The sequence below is a fragment of the Danio aesculapii genome, chromosome 12 (assembly GCF_903798145.1).
Source record: "Danio aesculapii chromosome 12, fDanAes4.1, whole genome shotgun sequence".
NCBI lineage: Eukaryota > Metazoa > Chordata > Actinopteri > Cypriniformes > Danionidae > Danio > Danio aesculapii.
This window is the reverse complement of record NC_079446.1, coordinates 16,992,081-17,014,926: the sequence shown is the minus strand read 5'-3', so window position 1 is coordinate 17,014,926 and position 22,846 is coordinate 16,992,081. Positions and strand designations below refer to the sequence as shown.

The window sequence follows — 22,846 nt, the reverse complement described above, 5'->3', positions numbered from 1 at the left end:
TGACAGTCCCCAGTTTTTTGACTATAAAATGTAAGACAGGATCATGAAAAGAACATTTAAAAAACAACTCATGTAAACACCTTGATCATATTATTATCTTATTCAGATTAGGGCAATCCATTAGATAACTGATAACCACGTAAACATAGACACAAGAAAAAAGGAGTTCAGTATTTTGATGACAGCTTTTCCACAGGGTAGTAGTAAGCTAATGTAATTTCATAATGCAAATCTACATGCTAACCAACAAATGAGCAAAGGAAATATATTAATTTAATTCAATATATAAAATATGAATTGATGTTCACTTTAGACTTAAATTCTATTCTATTCTATTAAAATAATTTTTTAAAAGATTTTGTCAAATAAAATATCTTCTTATGGAGTCTTCCACCATAATTTTGTGGTTCAAAAGTATTGGTTCAGGCACCGTTTTGTTGTACAGTTGATTTATTACAATAAATTAGTTTAAAGTGTATTACAATTGTTATTTTTGTACTGTACTATTGTTGATGTTGCTGTTAATTATTAATGCAATGTTGGCTATTTATTTCATTTCTTGGACCTGATAAAATACAATTTTGCCTCATAAAACTGTTAAAAGCTTAAGCAGCTAATTACTTTTAAATAATACATTGTTAAAAAATATCCTAGATTTTTTATGTTTGTAATTGTACAGTTGTGCTCTGTGTGAAGTTTGCATGTTCTCTTCTTATTTGTGTGGGTTTTCTCCAGGTGCTCTCGTTTCCCCCACAGTCCAAAGACATGTGGTATAGATGAATTAGATAAACTAAATTGGCCATAGTGTATATGTGTTTGAATGAGAGTGTATGGGCATCCGCTGCGAAAAACATGCCACAGCAGTTGCCAATTTATTCCGCTGTGATAAATAACCCCTAATAAATAAGGGAATAGTCAAAGGAAATAATAATAATAAAATAATGTTTACAATAATATAAAGTGAATTACAACTAGAGTTACCCTAAGCAAATTTGAAAATGTGCTTTCGGATTTCATTAATTAAACATTAACCAACATTAACCAACCATAACTGGTGAAAAGGTGAAGAAAGAAGAAATGTTATGCTCAAACTTACCAGCTGTAGCACATCCTCATCTTTAGGCATGATGGACAACTCCAGCACATTCTCACTAAACAGACAAATGTGGTTATGAAGCACATATTCGCTTTGAACACAAATGTACTTTTACTTACAAATATGGCTCATTAAATAATATATAGTTAAAGTAGCCACACCTATTCTGAATCAATGCTATGACCTGAGAATATGTTTTCCCCAGCACACTTTGCCCGTTCACCCTCACCAGTCTGTCACCTAAGAAAAAGCACATACATTTATCATTGGTTTTTTTTTTTTTTTTGCTGATGAAGTGAGTAAAGGCATGACATATTTCAAATATGGGAGAGAGAATTATCATTCACTGTGCAAAATTTGTTATTGATGACTTTCGGTCTTGACCACTTGACCTTGCAGGAAGGGGTCATTTAATTCTTAAATTCTTGGACAATAGGCCAGACATCCAGTGATGTTGATTCTTAGGGTCCGATCACAGCAAACTCGCTTTATCTTTCTAACAACTTAAGCCGCACCACACTGCCTTTTTGTTGACAAGAGAAAAAGAAGCATGATGCGATTTTTATGTTGCTAGATATGCACCGAATCAGCTGTTTAATGTGAGTGAGTGTTGCTGCTGATATTAATATAGATTTAAAAATGTAATAATATTGTAGTATTCAAGATTTGTGATTCATACTGCACCGGATTACTCAAAACAGCAACCACAAGTCTCTCCTTCATCTTCAAAATTCTCCGTAGTTGTCTTGACAACACAAAAACACAAACACTGCAGGCACCTGAACGGAAACCCCGCGTCTACTTTCATTTGATTGGTGAATGAAAAAGTCGTGACTGACATAACACACTTTTTCCGTTCAGAGTTGACTTTTTTCAACTACGAGCGCACGTCACACAACGGCAAAAACACGAGGCGCATCAGGCGTTTAAAACACGAGGCGCACAGGTCGCATAAGCAGCATGCACAACGCTCGCGGCCGTTAGTAAATCATTCAAAAGCACATTCAGTGTGATCAGCCCCTAAGCAGCATGCACAATGCTCATGGCCGTTAGTAAATCATTCAAAAAAGGCGCCTGTCAATGCAAAAAGCGAGTTTGGTGTGATCGGCCCCTAAGCAGCACCAAAGAGCATAGAATCACCAAGAGGCGACACTCTAGTGCGATTTGGGAAACAGCCACTAGATGCTGCTAGTGTCACACGGTGGCTATTTTGGAATGAAAACTCCAGTAGAACAACAGTATATTATAAGTCTGTAAATAAACTATTAAAAGTGCTGATGATTAGGATAGTAAGTGTTGTATTGTTGTCTTTCAGGTTGTATCTCAGCTTTAATGCTCTTTTTAAATAAATAAATAAAAAACAAAGAAGCTACTTGCCATTGCAACAGCAATAAGATTCAATTTATTATGGGAGCTAGAGGTGTTAATAAGGATTCTTCGCTCTTGGAGCTGATGAATTGGAGCTGCAATATCTCAAAATGCCTGAACCTCAAAATTTATCAGGAAGGCTATTAGGAGCCAGATGTGAAAATGCACCAAGCACCACTCCATGAACTAAAAAAATACTGCTGGATCAAAAAAAAAAAAATTCTGTTCTTCTTTTGTTCACAATCCATTGTGAAATGCAGAGGATAAAAAACAAAGTGAAGATCCAAATTAAAAATTTTACATTATTTAGTAACTTGTTACCTAACAAAACAAAAGCAGAACAAATCAGGAACCACAATGGCATTTTGGAAGTAACAAAACAAGACAATGAGAGGCAAACACAAACTGGTATATATAGTGCAGGGAAACAATCAGGCTAAACAGAATAAAGAGAAAAGGGGTGGAGACAATAAATAACTATAGCGACAAACTGGGAAACTAAAGATACAAGGCATGAGAAATGAACCACAAAACTAAATAGAAATAAACACAGAAACAGCAGTAAATGTGACACCTTGTTAAGTTGGTGGTTTTTTAAAGATATTTCAGAATAAGTAAGTAAATTATTAATAAACTTTTCAAATGATTATTTATGCATCTTATTTTATTTCAGGCATGTAACAGTTTCTCTGTATGTTATTAAATGCATTTTAACACAACTTCTTCCTACAGTTTTGTTACCCAGTCTCAAGTGAGGGCTATTTATGCAAATCCCTTATAAACGACAATTAAATGCTTAGTTGTATTCTAAACAGAAAAAAAGAAATGAACAACAGAGTGATTAAGAACAAAATAGAATGGTAACACTTTATAATATCTGCACACTATGAATCATTTATTGAGCATTAGCAAATAGTTAATTAATAATTTTTAAAGCGTCAACAATAATGTCTTCATCACCAGCAATCTAGCCTTTGTAGATCGCTGCAGAAATGAAAACTTCAGCCAAGGTTCTACCAGGAAGACTCTAATTCTACATCATTCTTTATAATTATCAATATATATGTAACGGATTTTATTTTTAGAATGTTGTAGTGACACACTGAGGGCAGGAAACACCTATTACAGAATACACCTTATTGTGTACATCTGTGCAGCTCATTATTGGGAGTGCGTGGATTTTCAGCCTTTTAAAAGGCATCTGTCTGGGTGTTGCCTTTGACTTCCAGAGTGCAGGTGAAGCCTTTGTGGTCAGTGATCAGTTCCCTTAGTCCCTGGTCTGTGGGTGAGTTGTTTGCTTTTTAGTTTTTAGCTAGTTTTAAGTGATAGTCTAAAAAATGCTTTGATCATTTGGAAAGTGTGTGTGTGCGCGAAATGATGGATGCTGATTGCAAAGTCTGCTCTAGCCTGGGTGAGTTGTTTGTTTTTAGTGTTTCTTGTTAGTTTTAAGTGATAGTCTAAAGAATACCTTTTATTATTTGAACAGTGAGTGTGTGTGAAGTGAAAGTCTGCTCTAGCCCATGAAACTCATCTAGGTGGTAAGAAGTTTTAAAGAAGGGTTCTAAAGAAAAACAGTTTTCTGGGTTTGTGGGTTTTAAAGAAGGCTTCCCCCCCCCCCTTTTTTTTTTTTTTTAAATCCTTTATCTCTCTCTTACTTTTTTAGGTGCGGCCTGAAGGTGCTAGCTGTTGTTTCATTGCATTTATTTGCGGCTGCCTTTTAAAAACTGTCTCATCTGCTGCGATAGCTCCTTGCGGAAATCCCTTTAATTACTATGGTGACACTATTTTTATGCACAGTATTTTGATCCTGATCTAACGTCCATATTCCACGTAATCATTACGCTGCATTGGGAATTTTTTGTTGTGATTTTTGTGCAGTTTGTTTCCTGTGAGTTAGTCTGTGTGTATACCCACAGGTGGACAGATGAGCTGAAATATTGATGCTGAATTGAAGGGGGTTTGTTGAATTGTATGGGTGTGATTTGTCACTTGCTTTAATCATCTTTATACACTGACTTGCTGTGAGGAGTGTCCCCTATTTGCTAGTGTCCTTCATTTAGTTTAGCAGTGTCCTGTTTTTAATACGGAGTATGCCATGGTGAATTATTATTATTATTATTTTTTTTATGCAAGTCACATCTGTCTTTAATCAAAAATGAACCAGCAAGGTCCTTCATATTGTAACTTTTTGTGTTAATCAAACAAGTTGTGGTGTGTGTGTGTGTTTTATTATTTATTTATTTTTTTAAATATGTTTCTGAGTATTAACCTAGGTGGCGTAGTCAGGTTTTATTCTATTATCTTATAGCCAAGGGTTACATATAATTAATAAGCCGTCCAAATAAATCTTTTGGGCCAGCGGTAACCAAATTTTCAATAAAAAAAGATTAGTTTCCTTCTCCAGGTGCACAAATCTGAGCCCTGACAGTCTGGGACACTCTGCCTTCACCACAAACTCTAAGGGAGCACTGTCACCTCAGAGCAAAAAGGTCACTGGTTGTATGTTCTCCCTGTGTTCGCATGGGTTCCTCTAGGTGCTCTGATTTCCCCCACAGTCCAAAGACCAGTACTATAAATGAATTGGATAAACAAAATTGGCTGTAGTGTAGGAGTGCTTGTGTGAATGCGAATAAAAAAGGAGATCACAGGATTTCATCTCTGTTATTCACAGATGATGTTGTTCTGTTGGCTTCATTAAACATGGACCTTCACCATGCACTGGGACAGTTTGCTGCTGAGTGTGACACAGCTGGGATGAGAATCAGCACCTCCAAGTTCGAGGAAAAAAGTGGTTTGCCATCTCCAGGTTGGAGGAAAGTCCTTACCCCAGGAGGAGGTGTTCAAGTATTTTGCGGTTTTGTTCGCAAGTGAGGCAATGATGGAACATAAGATTGACAGGAGAATCGGGGATGCGGCAGCAGTAATGCGGCCGATGTACCGGTCTGTTGTGGTAAAGAAGGAGCTGAGCCGAAAAGCAAAGCTCTTGATTTACCGGTCAATCCTCCACTGGCTAAATACTTTAAAAAGTAATTAATTACTTTTATTAAAATTTGGATTTAAACTGCAGTGACTGAAAAATAATTTAATTTCACAAAGTATTTTTTCCTGGATCAGTACCACTTAAATCCATATAAATCTCAATGCACATACAAAGAAATCAATTTATTTCAATTCTTTGAATTGGCAGCACGGTGGCTCGTGGTTAGCTCTGTCGCTTACAGCAAGAAGGTTGCTGGTTTGAGTCCCAGCTGGGCTAGTTGAAATTTCTGTGTGGAGTTTGCATGTTCTCCCTGTGTTTGCATGCGATTCCCTTCGGGTGCTCCAGTTTCTCCCACAGTTCAAAGACATGGAGAATGGCTGTATTGTATGAGTGTGTGTATGTGTGTGTGAATGAGAGGGTGTATGGGCATTTCCCAGTAGTGTTCCAGGTGACGTCTTCAAAATTAGGGACTAAGCCGAAGGAAAATGAATAAATAATTCTTTAAATTCAACAAACATAGTCATTAACCTTATTAAATTTAATACCAAAGAAAAGTTAAGGATTATATGTATCAAAACACATCAACATTTGCAACACCATTTTTCTTACATAAACTTATATTGTCACTAGTTTCTTGTCCAATTAATTGTTTCTTAAGCATGTGCAGTGGACAAATGTAAGATTCTTTAGTTGAAAAATATCAGAATAATAATATTAATAATAATAATATTAACTAATTTCTCATTCAATACTTTTTTCTTAACGATGTGTATCGTCTTGATAATTTATTGCTGCTGAATTTATATTTAAGACCGTACATAATGAGTTACTGAAATTGCGTAAAAATTGAAAGTTACAGTGGTTCAGTGGTTAGCACTTTCGCCTTACAGCATAACAGTTGCAGGTTCGAATCCCGGTTGCCCGGCTGTTTGAGTTTGCATGTTCTTCCCATGTTCGCGTTGGTGTCGTCTGGGTGCTATGGTTTCCCCCACAGTGCAAAGACATGCGGTATGGATGAATCAGATGAACTAAATTGGTCATAGTGTATAAGTGTGCGTGAGAGTGCATGGGTGATTGCTGGAAGGGCATCCGCTGCATAAAACATATACTGGATAAGTTGGTGGTTCATTTGGTTGGGGTGACCCCTGATAAATAAAGGAACTAAGCTGAAGGAAAATGAATGAATGAATGGAAAGTAATCCGTTAATTACACCTAACGCTGTTTGTGACATTGTTTATTCATTCAACTGGTTGTGTCTGATGACATTGATCATATGAGACACAAAAAATCACTGATGTATTCTGATATTCCAATGAGTAAAAGCACAACTCCTAATGATGAAGCCAAGCATAAGAGAAAGGAGAGGCGCCTCCGCCTGAGGGCGCACGGAACAAACAAACCAGCTAAAGGAACTTTGGCTGACCTCACTGCTCAGTTTAAACACATGACTCTCAGTGCAAGAATGTGTAGGCACACTATACACAGGCTGATGATAAAACTGCCTAAATGTTGATTTTTGTTTTATAATATATTTGTAAGACAATGAATCTGTTTGCTCAAGGGATTTCCTCACTGTTCAATTAATAAGCATGCTCTTTGATTTAATTAGGTTATGCACCTGTGTTTATGAATGATCTATACTCTGTTTCTGAACCCTGTCTCCAAACACGCTCCCAGAGTTGATCTTTACCTATGCATGATGAGTATAAAAGCTGAAATATACAAACCAGCTTTGCGCTTTCTGACTTCTCTATACTGAAGTTGGTTGCCCTTTATCCTCAACAGAGGATAAAGTAAAGGATTTTGTTTTCTGTTTATTCTACTTTTTCACTGGATTTTATTTTATTAATAAAAGTATATTTTATTACTTATCTTCTCTGGAGTGGACATTGACTTCATTTTCCAGAACCCAAAGTTACCCTGTGTGGTAAAGTATGAATCTAATTTATTCTTTTTGCAAAAACATTATAAAGATGATCCTTTAACTAAACTCTAGCTAAGAAATATAGCGAAGGGGGATCCTGGTTTATCTTAGTTTAATTAGGGTAATTCAATAAAGGCGATCCAGCACAAACATAAAATTCTCACATAGAGGTGCAATCAATAAACAAATACACACACATAATTTATCACCGCAATCTGTCAAATCCACAAAATGTTGAATCATAATTCTCTCTCTTATTGGCATACTATGTTTTCCTACCTGTGCACAGGCCTGCCTGATGGGCAGGGCCTTCCTCTTTCACATTCTTTACAAAGATAGTATCCACTGGCTCAAGACGAGACTGTTGACCTCCTGAACAAGAGCATACAACCACTATAAATGCAATCACTAAAACTTAAATATACTAAAACTATATTATTTTAACTATTAAAAAGATTTACAATATCTGAAGATTTCATTCCACTTACCTTTGCTATTGCCATTCTCCTCATCCTGAAAAAGAAGGAAATGTCTGAAGTCAGTTTAATTTCTGAAGAATATATTGTAATTTGACCTTTAAAGCTAGGGGGAGTCCTATGAATTTCAGTCCAGCTACTTCTGCAGTGCATATAGTCAGTGCATTTCCCAAGTGCGTTGTTATACTGTGCATTTGGAGTAGTTGCTAAACTACTGCTTATTTATACAAATAAAGAAAAAGAACATTTCTGGTTAACTTAAGCATGGACGATTCCTCTTAAAGTAAATGAATGTTATTTATTTATTTTTCTTTTGGCAGTTGCTGCGCAAGTACAATATAAAATAAGAAACTAAAATAATTTAAAACATTTTTAAAAGAATTAAACAGTACACTGAGACACCCCCTGAGACACAGTGCATGGGGTGAACACGGCTCTCTGCTCTGTTGTCACAGTCTTTAGGTAAATAGTATAATGTTATCACAAACCATGGAGGATTAATGTCATAAACCTCCTGTTATGAGATAAGGAGAAAATCTGCTCACACTTTGTCTGAACTTTGAAACATAATGAAAAATAATGCTATATATTTTTTGTCTGTAAAGTAATAATGTAATTTTACAACAGTAATAACATAACATACCATACAATTTATATGAAATACCCATTAATTATATTGTTATCATCATCATCATTATTATTATTATTATTATTATTATTATTATTATTATTATTTAATTCAGTTTATTTGTCTTATTTAGGCATATAAACAAAGAGTATTTCTGCTAACTTTGTTCTTAATTTTGTTTGGAGACACTTCTCTTACCGTAAGTAAAAGAATACAACTTAGTAAAATATAATATACATTTATATATAATAATATATTTTACAACCAAGTAAAATATAAAATAAAATTAGTAAAATAATAAAAGAAACCAATAAGCTTTGTATGGAGCTGAAAACATGCCAAAACAATCTGAATTTGAATTGTGTTCATTTTAATTTAACAATTGTAATTTAATAAAACAGAATATTATAAGCATTTAAAAATTGTATTGAATTTGATTTTCTTTATTTGAATTTCTTAACCTGAATATTGAACATCAGATCATTCAAATAAGTTAAAATGTAAGGTTAAATATGACATCTAAGATGTGAATAGATGATATTTAAAAGAGGCATCATTTCAGCTTTGATAATGGGCTTTAAGCAAACATACCAATACAATATTTCTTAGATTACTATACTATATGCCATACAAAATAAAATAAAAATAAAAGTTTTATATAATATTTTAAAAAGTCCTTAAATTTGATTTTTTTTCTTTTTTTCTTCTTTTATGTGTAATCTTTCTAGTGTGTTCACCCTTAGCTGGTCCCTGAAGAGTACAATCACACTGGTGTGATTATAATGTTCAGAGCACAATTCATCAACTGCTAAAATTCAAATCTGACGGCGCGCGCTGAGGCACAGAAAAAGGTACGCAGCACTTGTCATAAATCACAATTTATCCATGCTTTCAAACAAATAACATTTATTTTAGGTTTCAGACATTCAAATACATATAACTACAAGCAAAACATACCCTTTAAGGTTTGTAAAATACACACGGATGTCTATGGAGACGGCAATGATAATTATTTTTCAAAATAACTAAACTATGTGCTTTGTTCCCATAAGATACACACTGTTTATGTTACTAGAATATTTTTTTTTACCTTCATGTATTTCGAAAGAAAATTAAGAATAAGCATGGCGTAAATCCATCAGCTCGGATCGCTCCTGCGGTTGTGCTAGATACAGCTGTGATTGGAAGTTATCGAAAAATATATTATTTATTAAATTACACATTAATTTTATAAGCATCTACCTCTTCTCCTACCCCCTACCTCAAAATTCTATTTTATTCTCATAAACACAGTTTTGTCTAAAATGAAATGGAACAGTTTGGGAGGCATTCTCCAGTCCTTAAAGAGAGAGCAGCAGTAAACCATTGCTTAAGTAGAAATAGCTTCCACAGATAAAAAAAAAAGATTAGTGCTTAGCACTGTCGCCTCACAGCAAGAAGGTTGCTGGTTCGAGTCCCAGCTAGGCCGGTAGCCATTTAGGCCGGAGCTTGCATGCATGTTTTCCCACAGGTTCCACATGGGTTTTATCCACATTAAAGATGAATTTGGATAAACTTAACTGGCCGTAGTGTATGAGTATCGGAAAGGGGTGAGTAGTAACCCATGTATGGTTGAACAGTTTTGTATTTTAGCAGTTGTGTTTCTAGTGAGAAGAATGTTACAAGAGTCCTGCTTTAAAATGAGGTAATGGAAATTGCCGTGAAACAAGAGGATGCCTATGCCTACTAAAATGACTTAATTTGATTCAAAGAAACAAGGGGGGGGGGGGGGGGGGGATCTAAAATTAAAGTTAACAAATCCATTTATCAGTTTGTTTAAAATTTTTCTTCAAAGTTAAGCAATAGGGGCAGCATGGTGGCTCAGTGGTTAGCACTGTCACCTCAAAGCAAGCAGGTTCAAGTCCCAGATGACATTTCTGTTGGGAGTTTGCATGTTCTCCCCAGCCATTGGCAGGTTTAGCAAAAAGTTACCTTTATCACTTTTTTCAATTATGATTGCATTTATTTTGGTAAATTCTTTAATTTGTTTTTAAAAATCAAACTAGGTTATATTTATATATTCCTTTTCTTTTACAATTGATCATTAAAAATGCTGCAACTTTGCACTTAAGTGTAATGATCTGTTACACTGTCTTACAAAGCCAAAAAGCTTAACAAACATGGTAACAATAAGCTGTCAGCATACAAAATAAAGTTCTATTAGGATTTAATTAAAAAAAAAAACTAATTTTTTTACCTTTAGGTTAGTGTTAAAGGCAGACTCTGGTGGATAGACTATGAAATGGCGCAATGTGAAACCAAAGCCCAGAGAGTTCTTCCGCAGGACCACTGTGAGAGGACCCCTCCAGGCCATGGTCTCCCCTGACACAAGTCGTGTCTTCTGACTAGATGACAATCCTTCATTTTTGTAACCTTTACCCTGTCAAAAACAAAAAAATAATGTGATGACAAAGGTAATACATACAAACAATTTGGCAGTACAGTTACAAGGATAGTTTTGCGCATGCAACGCATTTGAACAGCAATGTAAAGAATATCTTTGGAAAGTATATTTTAAGTGAAGCAAAAAGATCTGAGTATACAGAGAAAAATCCCCTTTTTAATTTTTTAAATTGGTCTTTATGACACAAAAAAATCTACCTTAGAACAAGACTTACATACTGATGAGGAGCAAAAAAAGAAGGAATATTTAGAAATCAGAAACAAAAACAATAAAAGTAAATTTGTTGGTATGGGTGGTATGATATGGTTCTTCAATGTGACAGAATTCCTCACTACATTCTAAAGCTGCGGTCACACTGGGCTTTTCCTCCCATAGACTTCCATTCATACGCACGCGAATGCGTCAGACTGGAAACGCAGGGTCATACGTTAAGTTTCGCAGTTCGCTGCGGTGCAAAGTTCAAGCTTGGTGAACTCTGACCTGCGAAATCACATCACTTGACTGCGTGAGACCAATCGAGGATCAAAACAGGACCTCTCTGGACAGAAATTTAAAATATGGAGCAATCTTTTGCTTTTTTAAATGTCTAATCATCTTGTTTATTCCCGCCCCTTTTCGCAGCGCCATACGACAGAAATTCGCACACACAAAGCCCAGTGTGACCGCAGCTTAACACTGCATTCACACCAGACGCACATGAAGCATCAATCAAGTCAATTAAGTCAATGCAAAGATGTGAATAGACATTCTGCAGCGCGAATGAAGCGGCATGAGTTGAGCATTTTAAACGCTTGACGTGATTAACGTGCATATCAGGCCAACTGCCTAAGTTAGAAAATCTGAAATTCAGCGGACATTCGCATTTCGTTAACCAATCAGGAACTATCTCTTGTAGGACAGTGATTATGACTTAGTGCCTGTTGTTGGTGTCCTGAGGGGAAATCCTCTAGCAGACACTGGACAACAGCTCATCAAATGGCTCGGCTCAGTCTGAAGCACTGCTGAAACCCTCAATCATTCAGGTATAGTTTCTGGAGGAGTTTATAAACTCACACACCTCAGAAAAGATATAGTGGATCAGACACGGCCCCAAACAAACCTATGTTTTTTAGCCTTCCTAAAGCACATAAAGCACATCTATTATCTCAATAAAATCCATGTTAGCCATTTAGCAACAAAGCTAGGGTCACCAGGCAGATAGATGGCCTGCCCGTGATGTAAATTTGCATCTATTGTGAAGTGAATTTAATGCGTGAATAAAACGAGTAAACTCAAAATGTTCACACGTCTATATATGCACGAATAGCGTGATTTATTCGCACATGCGACTTTGGTGTGAACATAGTATAAGACCAGATGTGTCATATGCTGGTTAGTGTTGTATTTGAAACCATCTAAAATTAAGATGAAAAAACACAATAATTTAATTGACTTTCACTACCTTTCTGGAGATTTGGAGAGACTGACATATGCAGTTAATGGGGGAGCAAAACCTCTCAGATTTGAGAGGATCAACAAAAGACTTAGTGCTCAAACCCTTAAAGTCTAAGACCAAGACAAGGCTGAAGACCATTACATATATATATATATATATATATATATATATATATATATATATATATATATATATAGTTACCAAGATTATATTGTTATGTTAATGTTTCGCTTTGATTTTCCAAAATCCAAATAGTATTTTATATTTATTATGTGTTTATATAAAGCCTGTATGTCAGGGATGACCAACCCTGTTTCTGGAGATCTACCTTTCAGCAGATTTCAGTTGTAATCGATATCAAACCAACTGCCTGTAATTATCAAGTGCAGTTCAGATCCTAATTAGTTGTTTCAGGTTTGATTAGGACTGGAGCTGAATTTGCAGGAAGGTAGATCAGGAAGGTAGATTCAAAAAGTTTAATCCGGATAAAATTGATCCGCATTTAGTAATCCTTTTTTTGCGATCTGTGATTATGTAATCCAGCTTACTTTTTGAGCCAGTTTTTCAAAGCAACATCGGATTGGATCAATCGGATCCAGATAGGAACTTTTCAGGATCACTAAATCTGGATAACCAGCAGTGTTGCCAGATTGGGCGGTTTTGAACATGATTGTGCGGGAGAAAAAAATGACATAGGCTGGTATAGAAAAATTGGGCAGTTTTGCAATGTAACAGCTGCCCCCCCCCACCCCCCACCCCCCACTCAGCACTGATAACCAGTACTCAAACAGGATAGGAAATCACAATGTAGAACTGTAGATATGTAAAGAACAACATATAGAATAGCCAGTGTGGGGTCAATATAACTTTATATTTATTTGAAATGAAAACACACATATTTAATAAAATCCTAAAAACAAGAAAAACCCCACCCCATCCTCTTCCAATAGTCCGCTCATCTGAGACCTACAACACAAACACTGTACATTAAGGATATTTATAACAAGTTTCAAATATAGATGTATTTAATAATAAAAAAAAAAGACTTCAAAAACTTCAAAAAGAGTCAAAAACTCAAAATAATTTCAGACTTCCTCATCTGATGTGAAAAGACCAGCTTGTCTGAGCATAGCCTTTAGGAGGCGGATCTCAAGTCTGGCCTTGGTTTGCTGCAGTTTTGTCAGAAGGTTTACCTGACTGGTCTCTAGGAGTTTGTTTTCCGTATCAAACTTGCGAAGTATGAACTTACAAGGAGAGGATACAAGACTGAACTGTGTGTAGTGTGGCGGGCCGCCCAATACATAATCAGTGTCATCCTGGGAAAGGAGCATGCAAGCCACTTGGACACAATCAGGCTGATCGCCTGCACCTGGAGCTCATTAGCTCTCACAGTATAAAAACACCTCAAAGAAGACAGACTGTGAGAAGCCTCTCCGCTAACCCTGACTCTAATCAGTTCTTTCTCATACAGAAAACCCAGAGCGATAAAATAGGGCGATCGGCATTTCGCAGCAGCGCGGACTAATAGGGGAAACATTTCACCATCATCTCACCTACAACTTACCTGAAGCACAACTACTCTGTGACCAAGGGAAGTTAACCGAAGACACCTGCACACCTCACACTTTCACCACACCAGCACTGTAAATAAAAAGCCCTTCGGGGGTGTGTCCACTTACTTGTGTCTGCCTTTTTACTCCACCCTGCTACACTGGTGAAGAATACGCACTTTTTAGGAGTGAAACTAAAGATCCATGAACCGCTGACACTTGTTTGTTTTTGCAGTTTGTCATCTCGTTCGCTCTCCCTGGAAACAACGTAATGGAGGAACTATTGCAGCAACTCACAGATGGGGTGCCCCAGCAACAACAGCTCTCGGATAAGATCACAGCCGGACTGGAAAGGACTGAGCAGGTGATCGAAAGCCTATTGAGCCACCGTGTGCCTCTTTCGGATGCCAGGAGTACTGCTCACCACCATCTTACAAAGCTCAGCGACCTGGATGACATAGAAGCATACCTACACACATTTGCGGTGATAGCAATCAGAGAGCTGTGGGATAAAAAAGAATGGGCATGATTCCTGGCTCCGTTTCTGACTGGTGAAGCGCAACCTGCTTATTCACTAAAAACCCCACAAAATTAAGATTATGAGATATTAACCCTGGTGTCGTATTCACATCCTGCCCCTTACTTTGGTGTTCCCGGTCAAAATGGGCCAATCTGTTTTAATTGCTCTTATATTAGCACAAAAAACATTTTTCTCCACCAAATTTTTATTCAACATTTCTTTAGCTGTGAACAATGTTTCAAAGTAGGGTTTAACATGAATTTATAGAATTAGACATAAAATATCTGCAGCGAAACCACAAATTAGCCACTAAACTGACAAAACGTAAAATAGTTATGTTTCCTTGTAAGATCAGCCTGGAGGATCGGCACAAACATGTAAAAGAGATGTGTACCTGCAAAAGACATTGTTCAGTCTGAAATGTGTGAGTGAGGGAGTTGGGGTAGTGTGTATGATGTTTTCTGTCTGATGGATGACTAGTCTGGATACCCATTCATTTCCTATGGTGCTCACGTTTGACCGGGAACACCACAGGTGTAACAAGGTTGATTAAAACACTCAAAATTCAATTGGATGGTGAAGGTGGGGGGGGGGAAGAGCTGATGGCGGTGTTGGACTTAAGATCATCCATCACACTGGTCCAACCACACATTGTCCCTCCCCGAACTGACTTTAAAGTGACAATGCCAATCACCTGTGTACATGGAGAGACGTGCCACGTACCCACACACAGAGTAACAGTGGCAGTTGGTCCAGGCGCCTGGCCGATGGAAGTAGGAATTGTGCGAGACTTACCGGTTCCAATCCTGTTGGGGAGGGACTGTCCCAGATTCCAACAGCTCCTATCCGCCACGATGCATCCAGCAGGACCGCGACAGAGGGGACGGGCTCGTCCACGAAGAAAAGGGGGGCAGCCAACCGTCATGCTGGCCACAGACAGCAAGCGAGAGGGTGAGTGCGTACTTTCAGATCCTAACCCAGTTTTTGATCTGTTTCAGAGAATAACCACAGAGGGAGAGTTCGGAATAGAGCAACGGGAAGATGACTGACTAAAACAAGTCCGAGAAATAGATGGAGAAGTGCGTATTCCAGGGCCTCTCCCATACTTCGTGGTCAGAAAGGGCCTGCTATATTGTATAGCACAGCGACGGGGGGAGGAAAAAAGTCTGCTGGTGGTCCCAAAAGCCAAAACGGAGACAATAATGGAGTTGGCACACTCCCATCTGATGGCTGGACATCTGGGAGAGGAAAATACTACCCAACGCATCCAAGACCGCTTTCACTGTAGGGCTGAATGTCAGCAAAAGCGCTTTTATTTGAATTATTGTTTGGGTGCCAGCCCCACAGACTGCTGGATGTGGCCAGAGAGACATGGAAGGCTCTGCATCATAGCATTATAGAGCACGTGCGGGACATGCGGGAGCGCATAGACCATGTAATGCCTCTGGTCCGAGAACATCTAGTGACCTCCCAGCCTAGGCTGGTTTTAGCTGGTCAACCAGCCTGGTTTTAGAGGGGTTTTGGCCATTTCCGGGCTGGTTTCCAGCCATTTCCAGCCTGGTCTTAGCTGGTCAGACTGGAAAATGACCAGCTAAAACCAGCTTGACCAGCCTAGACAAGCTGGGAGCCCAGCCAAAACCAGCTATGTCCAGCTTAAACCAAGCTGGTCAAGCTGGTTTTAGCTGGATTTAGCTGGTCATTTTCCAGCCTGACCAGCTAAGACCAGGTTGAAAATGGATGGAAACCCTCTAAAACCAGGCTGGTCAACCAGCTAAAACCAGCCAACCAGCTTAAGCTGGTTTAAGCTAGATTTTTTAGCAGGGAGACCTGCAACACATTCCAAAAAAAGTTGGGACAGGTGGGATAGGGCTAATAATTAGTTAAATTAATTAAATAATGATATGATTTAAAACAGGTGATGCCAACAGTTGATTTGTAATAATCATTTGGTACAAAAGCAGCATCCAAGAAAGGTCCAGTCCTTTTAGGAGCAAATATGGGTAGAGGATTGCCAACAAATGTTTAAAAGCAATGTTCTCCAAAGAAAGATAGGAAGACATTTGGATATTTGACTTTCAACAGCGCATAACATAATTTTTTTAAATAAAAAATCTGGAGGAATTTCAGTACGTAAAGGAAAAGAGTGCAAGCCTAAGCTGAGCTACTGTGATCTCTGATCCCTCAGGTAGCACTGCATCAAGAGTCGTCATTCATCTATAAACGATACCACCACATGAGTTAAGGACTACTTTGGCAAGCCTTTGTCAAGTACCACAATATGTATTTATATCCACAAATACCAGCTAAAACTCTACTATGCCAAAAGGAAGCCATGTTAACAGTGTCCAGAAGCACTGTCGACTTCTCTGAGCTCGGAGGCATCTGGGATGGACCACCATACAGTGTAAACATTTACTGTGGTCATTTGAATCAGTTATTCAGGTATTTGAAATGTGCTCTGGACCAATGAAAAAATGGACCATCCAGACTGTTACCAGCAGCAAGTCCAAAAGCCAGGGTCTGTCATGATATGGGGTTGAGTCAGTGCCCTTTGGCACAGGTAACTTCCACTTCTATGATGGCACTATTACTGCTGAAATGTACATAGAGATTTTGGAGCACAATATTCTGCCTTTTCCAGAGACGCCCCTGCATATTTCAACAAGACATTGCAAAATCACATTCTGCACACATTACAAAAATCCTGGCTGCGGAGGAAGAGGATACAGGTACTTGACTGACCTGCTTACAGTCCTGACCTGTCTCCAATAGAGAATGTGTGGTGCATTTTGAAGCACAAAATGCGAGAAAGAAGACCTTGTACTGTTGCCCACCTTAAAACTTATTTGCAGGAAGATTGGGACAAAATTACACCTGAAACACTTAATCACTTAGTTTCTTCAGTCCCTAAACACCATTTAAGTGTTAAAAAAATGGAATGGAAACATTCCTTTTACCACAAAGTGGTAAATGCTTTACTGTTTCAACTATTTTTGAAATGTGTTGCGAGATCCAAAATTGGAATCTGTGTTTATTTAATAATGATAATAAACAAAAATCACTAGGAACACATTCAATAATGTGCTGTTTATATTGTCTGCAATAGAATACAAGTCAAAGTAAATTTAGAAATCGCTTTTCTTTTTTTATTAGCATTTTCCATATGGTTCAATTCCTTCTTATTTGGGGTTGAATATTTTAAAGGCAGAGACCAAACTTTTTTTACTGAATCTGATCAGCCATTGTCTTCCAACAAAACACCACATATGGCATTTGTTTTGAAAGAGAGATCTAATTTTTAGTTACGTGATGAGGGATTTGACTCCCACTGGAGTTTCCAAGTGGTGTAATTGTGTAGATATACAGTTCAAGTTAGAATTATTATAAATATATTTTTTTATAATAAAAAATTACATTAATTTTTTCTTTTTTAAATATTTCCCAAATAATGTTTAACAGAGCAAGACAAATTTCACAGTATGTCTGATAATATTTTTTCTTCTAGAGAAAGTCTTATTTGTTTTATTTCAGCTAGAATAAAAGCAGTTTTTAATAATAAAAAAAAAATTAAGGTAAAAATTATTAGCCCCTTTAAGATATATATTTTTTTTTCATTAGTCTACAGAACAAACCATCGTTATACAATAACTTGCCTAATTACCTAACCTGCCTAGTTAACCTAATTAACCTAGTTAAGCCTTTAAATGTCACTTTAAGCTGTAAAGAAGTGTCTTGACAAATATCTAGTAAAATATTATTTACTGTCATCATGGCAAAGATTAAAGTAATCAATTATTAGAAATGAGTTATTAAAACTATTATATTTAGAAATGTGGTGAAAAGATCTTCTCTCCATTCAACAGAAATTGGGGAAAAAAATAGACAGGGGGCTAATAATTCAGGGGGGCTAATAATTCTGACTTCAACTGTAGGTGCTGGGTAATTGACCAAAACTTATTCCAAAAAAAGCATTATAACTCGTTTTGGAATAGCATCCATTACAATGAAACATTCTTTGAGAGTTTGGGAAGGAAACCACATATGCATAAAAACTCTTTGTAATTTAAAAGTAAACCTTCTGAATTTAATAACAATTTTTTTTTTCTCAAATCAACTACTTGACAATAAGTCATGTCTTATGCCTTTGTTATTCCAGATAAAATATTAATGAGGAGAAAAGCTGTATTTGAAAATCAGCGACCATGCAAATAGAGTATATTAATATTGCTTATAAAATTTAGATAAATTCTAATTTATTTAGTAATATTCTAGCAATGTAATAGTTCTCCACCTAGTTTGGAAAAAAATTTATTTGGGATACAATTCTAGATTGATTTAGACATTTTCAGAGCCAATTAACTTTGAAAGATTTGTTTAACACTAGAACCGCAGGAGGTTGCTGTATACTTAAAACGTCCAGTGCAGGTACAATTTACCCACACACAAATTCTGTTTAGAAATGGCAAATTATTTCAATGTATCATGCCACTGTGTTAACAAAGTGTCTAGAGTCATGAAATAATTATTTCTTGTCATTAACTATATTTTTGTCCTGGTTTAGGTTTTTTTTAAGGCAAGCAATGGTTTCACTTTTATAAAAGTAGGCTGTGCTAAACAAGTCTGCATTGACAATGAGAATTAGAAGTAAATAAATTTTTCGGTGAAGTTATATTATAGGGTAATGCCAATAATAATATCTTAAAGGGCACTTATGAAGCTAAATGAACATTTCGAAACTGTTTAGACAGAAGTGTGTGTAGGTATAGTGTATCCACTGTCAAATTGGAGTGATATAGACACAACAAGTCTCTTTTTTAAAAATGTCCTGATGTCTGGTATCTGGGACATTCATTCACTTACTATCTATCTTAAATAGAATTCGAAAATATAATTAGTACGTCCCAAACCATATGCTGAGTATACCAAAGATTTCCAGATGGTCTAATGAAAGCTTTAGCAATAGTTCTGCCAGGAAGACTGGTATGTCACGTCATTCATAGCCTTTATCGTCTAAGCGCAATACATATAAGCCCATCTAAACAATCTGTTTTGCTGTACTCCGGTAATGTTACGGAAGTTTGGATGTTCCAGCGTTGTTTATGTCTCACGAGTTTGTTTATTTCTTAGTCCATGTTCGCGTAACAGTTTGCTCCAACCTGCGAAATCCACCAAACGTTACATGTGAATTTAACAATGCTGAAATAGAACAATAATCATACACAGCCTACTACGTTACCTATTAACAACCTAGAGCTGGATACCAGAATGATCATGGAATTTTTCACTGAAAACCACTCGGTTAAACACGTCAATTTTCTTCACCAGCATTTTAACATCGTCTTCATCAGCTATTCCATCTCGGTGATATTATATTAATTGTTTATTACCTTAAATACGTTACGTGTATAATTAGTCTTCACAAGGTACGTCTAACTCTTGTTTTATTATATTAAGTCACTGAATCATAACATATAATGTCTGAAAGAGCACATACTTATGCCCTTTAATTGTATTATTCTACATGTTTTCCTAGCTGGAATCCACATTATATAAACAAGTCAATTGCTATACCATAAAGCCAAGAGCTGCGATGCATATGCAGACAATTTGTTATCGGTTCAGCAATACATCATAACCGGTTATTATATACTGATGTCATTTGTCTCATATGTGCTATGCCGTGGTAGAATACTATGGCAAGGAAGGCGACCGCGGTTAATTGAAACACTGCAACTTAAAAACACAGAAACTCAGCACAATTCACTGTGTGAGTGTTTGCTGGACAGTCCTTCACTGACAAAGAAGGTACAGCAGGTTACAGCCCCCATTTCACTGCGAGAATTGAGAAAATCATTGAGAAAATGAAAGTAAATTCCATTTCTCTCTCTCTCACTGTTGCACTTTGACCTGTTGGCGTGATGTTTCCTCTCCTCTTGGCTGTCTTAGCGATACTTCTGAGCTTCTACTATACTTCTATAGTGATCCAGACACGAGCGCGTATCTGCAGAGTAAGTGTGTATCTGCACCAACGTGTCTATCATGGATCAGCTTTGATCACCGCTGACTATATCGTCAATGCACCATGACGCACCGAGATATCAAATTGAACTGAATCGATGTCAGGATAATCGTAACCGAATCGAACCAGTGTAGGTTCACACCTCTAGCAAATATGCTGTTTCAATCACCTAAGCTGATACATGTATATAGTCAGCCTAGCATGTGAGTCCACTATATACATTTTAAATTTCAAACGGTTCCTTTGCATTTCATGTAATAATCATCCTATGTTGTCTTTGCAGTTACTGGTGGTGGTTCAGGTGGATTTTATAGTACTTCACATTACATGACATCTTGCTATACCAATTTCTATGGTTTATCGGTTTCTTCCATATAGCTAGGTCTATCGGGGCCTCTTTAATCAAGGCTTATTGCTACCTTTTATCTGCACTTAATGTGGCCCTATATAGTAGCACATTTGCATGGACATAACTGTGCAATAATGCAATGTTAGTATCATCACAATTTAACTTTACCTCACATTAACATAATTTAATTAATTTGTTAACATATACAGTATAATATTATTTAAGTTCTTAATCACTGTAATTGATCTTAATCTGTGTATGTATTCATCTAAGCTCTTTAATTTACCTTTTAACAAGAATGAAGGTAGGCTACAGCATGCCGTACAAGCAATATGCTTTCAAGAGGTTTGCTGCTCTTGTGGTCACGTTCACATACAGATAACTTTTGTGGTCTTCATAATGAATTACACCATTCTGAAACTTTTATCCACCTCAATCCCCAAATTCTGTTTAGCTCAACACACGGCTGTCTCTGCTCTCTCATACACAATGGCGTGTGACTGCAGAGCAGATAAGCCCAGCTAAGTGGCATTGGCATCCCATTTCTACACAGAAAAATTTGAAATGTTAATTTCACTCTCAAAGTGTGAAAATTAACACTTCTTTGGTGTTTATATAGGTCCACACTAAATTAAGTTAAATTTACACTTGAAAATTAGTAAATTTTTTTACACTTGCAAAGTGTTAAAAAAAGTACTGCTAGTGTTAACTTTAACTCTGTGTTCCACTCCCTTTCCCTTTTTGCATTAAGTAAATATGTTAAAACTACACTCGCAGTGTTAATAGCTTAACACTAAGAGTGTTCTTCTTAACACTAATAATATAGTGCTCATACATACCTAGGTTGATATTTAAATGTATTTTTAGTTATATAGATTGTTCACTGCATTACAGGACAGTTTGCATTGATCAGTTAAAAAAAATTGTCAGAACAGTGTACCAGTTTAAACTTTTATTTTTAACAATGCATCTTAAACACACAGTTAAGCCAGTACAAAATGTACAGCATTTTCAGTGTCAAAAACTGAGAGTCTTAAAGAGGTGCTGCTTGCTTGCAAGCTTTGAAAACAGAAACACATTATTGTAAAAGAAACATTTAGTGTAAAATATTTGCACGCAGTTCCTTTACCCTGAGTGACTCACTGGTAGGCCAACATCGATGTTGTAGATTGCAGTTTGGAGAGAGGTAAATATGTTGACAAGGGCTTCCTCATACGTCAAGTTGAACAGTCTTTAAAGAGTTCATCAACAGCACTCAAGGAGCTGCACAAGGGATGAGATGTTTGTCCATAACCACATAGAAATGGTAGATCCTCCCCTTGATCCTTCCTGATCCTAGTAGATATGGCTGGTGGCCCTTCCTCTCAATGAGATGGCCTTCAATGCTGGTGCAAGACTGCAAAAAACAGCCAAAAATATGTTAATTAAATGCAGAAAACCAGTTAGGAAACTTATAATTTTGTTAATGAAAAGAACACAAAAATGAAACAAAACCACCTTTACCCAAAGTGCAAAAATAAAATGTGTTCATGTCATTAATTGTGTAGTGTGATGGAAAATAATTACCACAAAAATGTTTATATATTTTTTTGATAAACCCTCAGTTCATCCAAGATGTAATGTACATTTTTCAACAGCATTCAACTGAATGTATTGACTTTTTAAAAAAGGTACATTTTACAGCATCGCATTATGGTTAACAACCTTAATAATAATAATAATAATAATAATAATAATAATAATAATGAAAAGACTTTCTAAAATATTGTGAGTTTTACCTTGTGGAAATGCACAAGTCTTTCAACAGCTTCTGTTTGACTGATCTTAGTCTTCTTTCTCCCTGAAGGATGAGGCATGAGATGCAGAAAGAGTAGGACAGATGACATATCACTATCCCAGTCTGAATGAATAATAATAAAACGTTAGACATATTAATATTAAAATAAAGCAAGCCCACATTCACACTTAAAGCTTACAAATACAAAAAAATCTGAAGCAAATTTCAAACTACAAAATCCTTAGAAATCGTACCATTTTCAGATTCTTGTCCTTCTCCT

The 22,846-nt window shown here is 36.6% G+C and overlaps 1 protein-coding gene across 1 annotated transcript in view; it reads right to left on the bottom strand.

The window, feature by feature from the left end:
* The window catches only part of arhgap23b (Rho GTPase activating protein 23b), an 89,449-nt gene that overhangs the window by 53,261 nt on the left and 13,342 nt on the right, over positions 1 to 22,846 (bottom strand). The window contains 6 exon segments of the mRNA XM_056469982.1: positions 79 to 80; positions 1,093 to 1,151; positions 1,258 to 1,336; positions 7,649 to 7,741; positions 7,858 to 7,882; positions 10,710 to 10,892. Coding sequence (XP_056325957.1) covers positions 79 to 80; positions 1,093 to 1,151; positions 1,258 to 1,336; positions 7,649 to 7,741; positions 7,858 to 7,882; positions 10,710 to 10,892 — 441 coding nt within the window.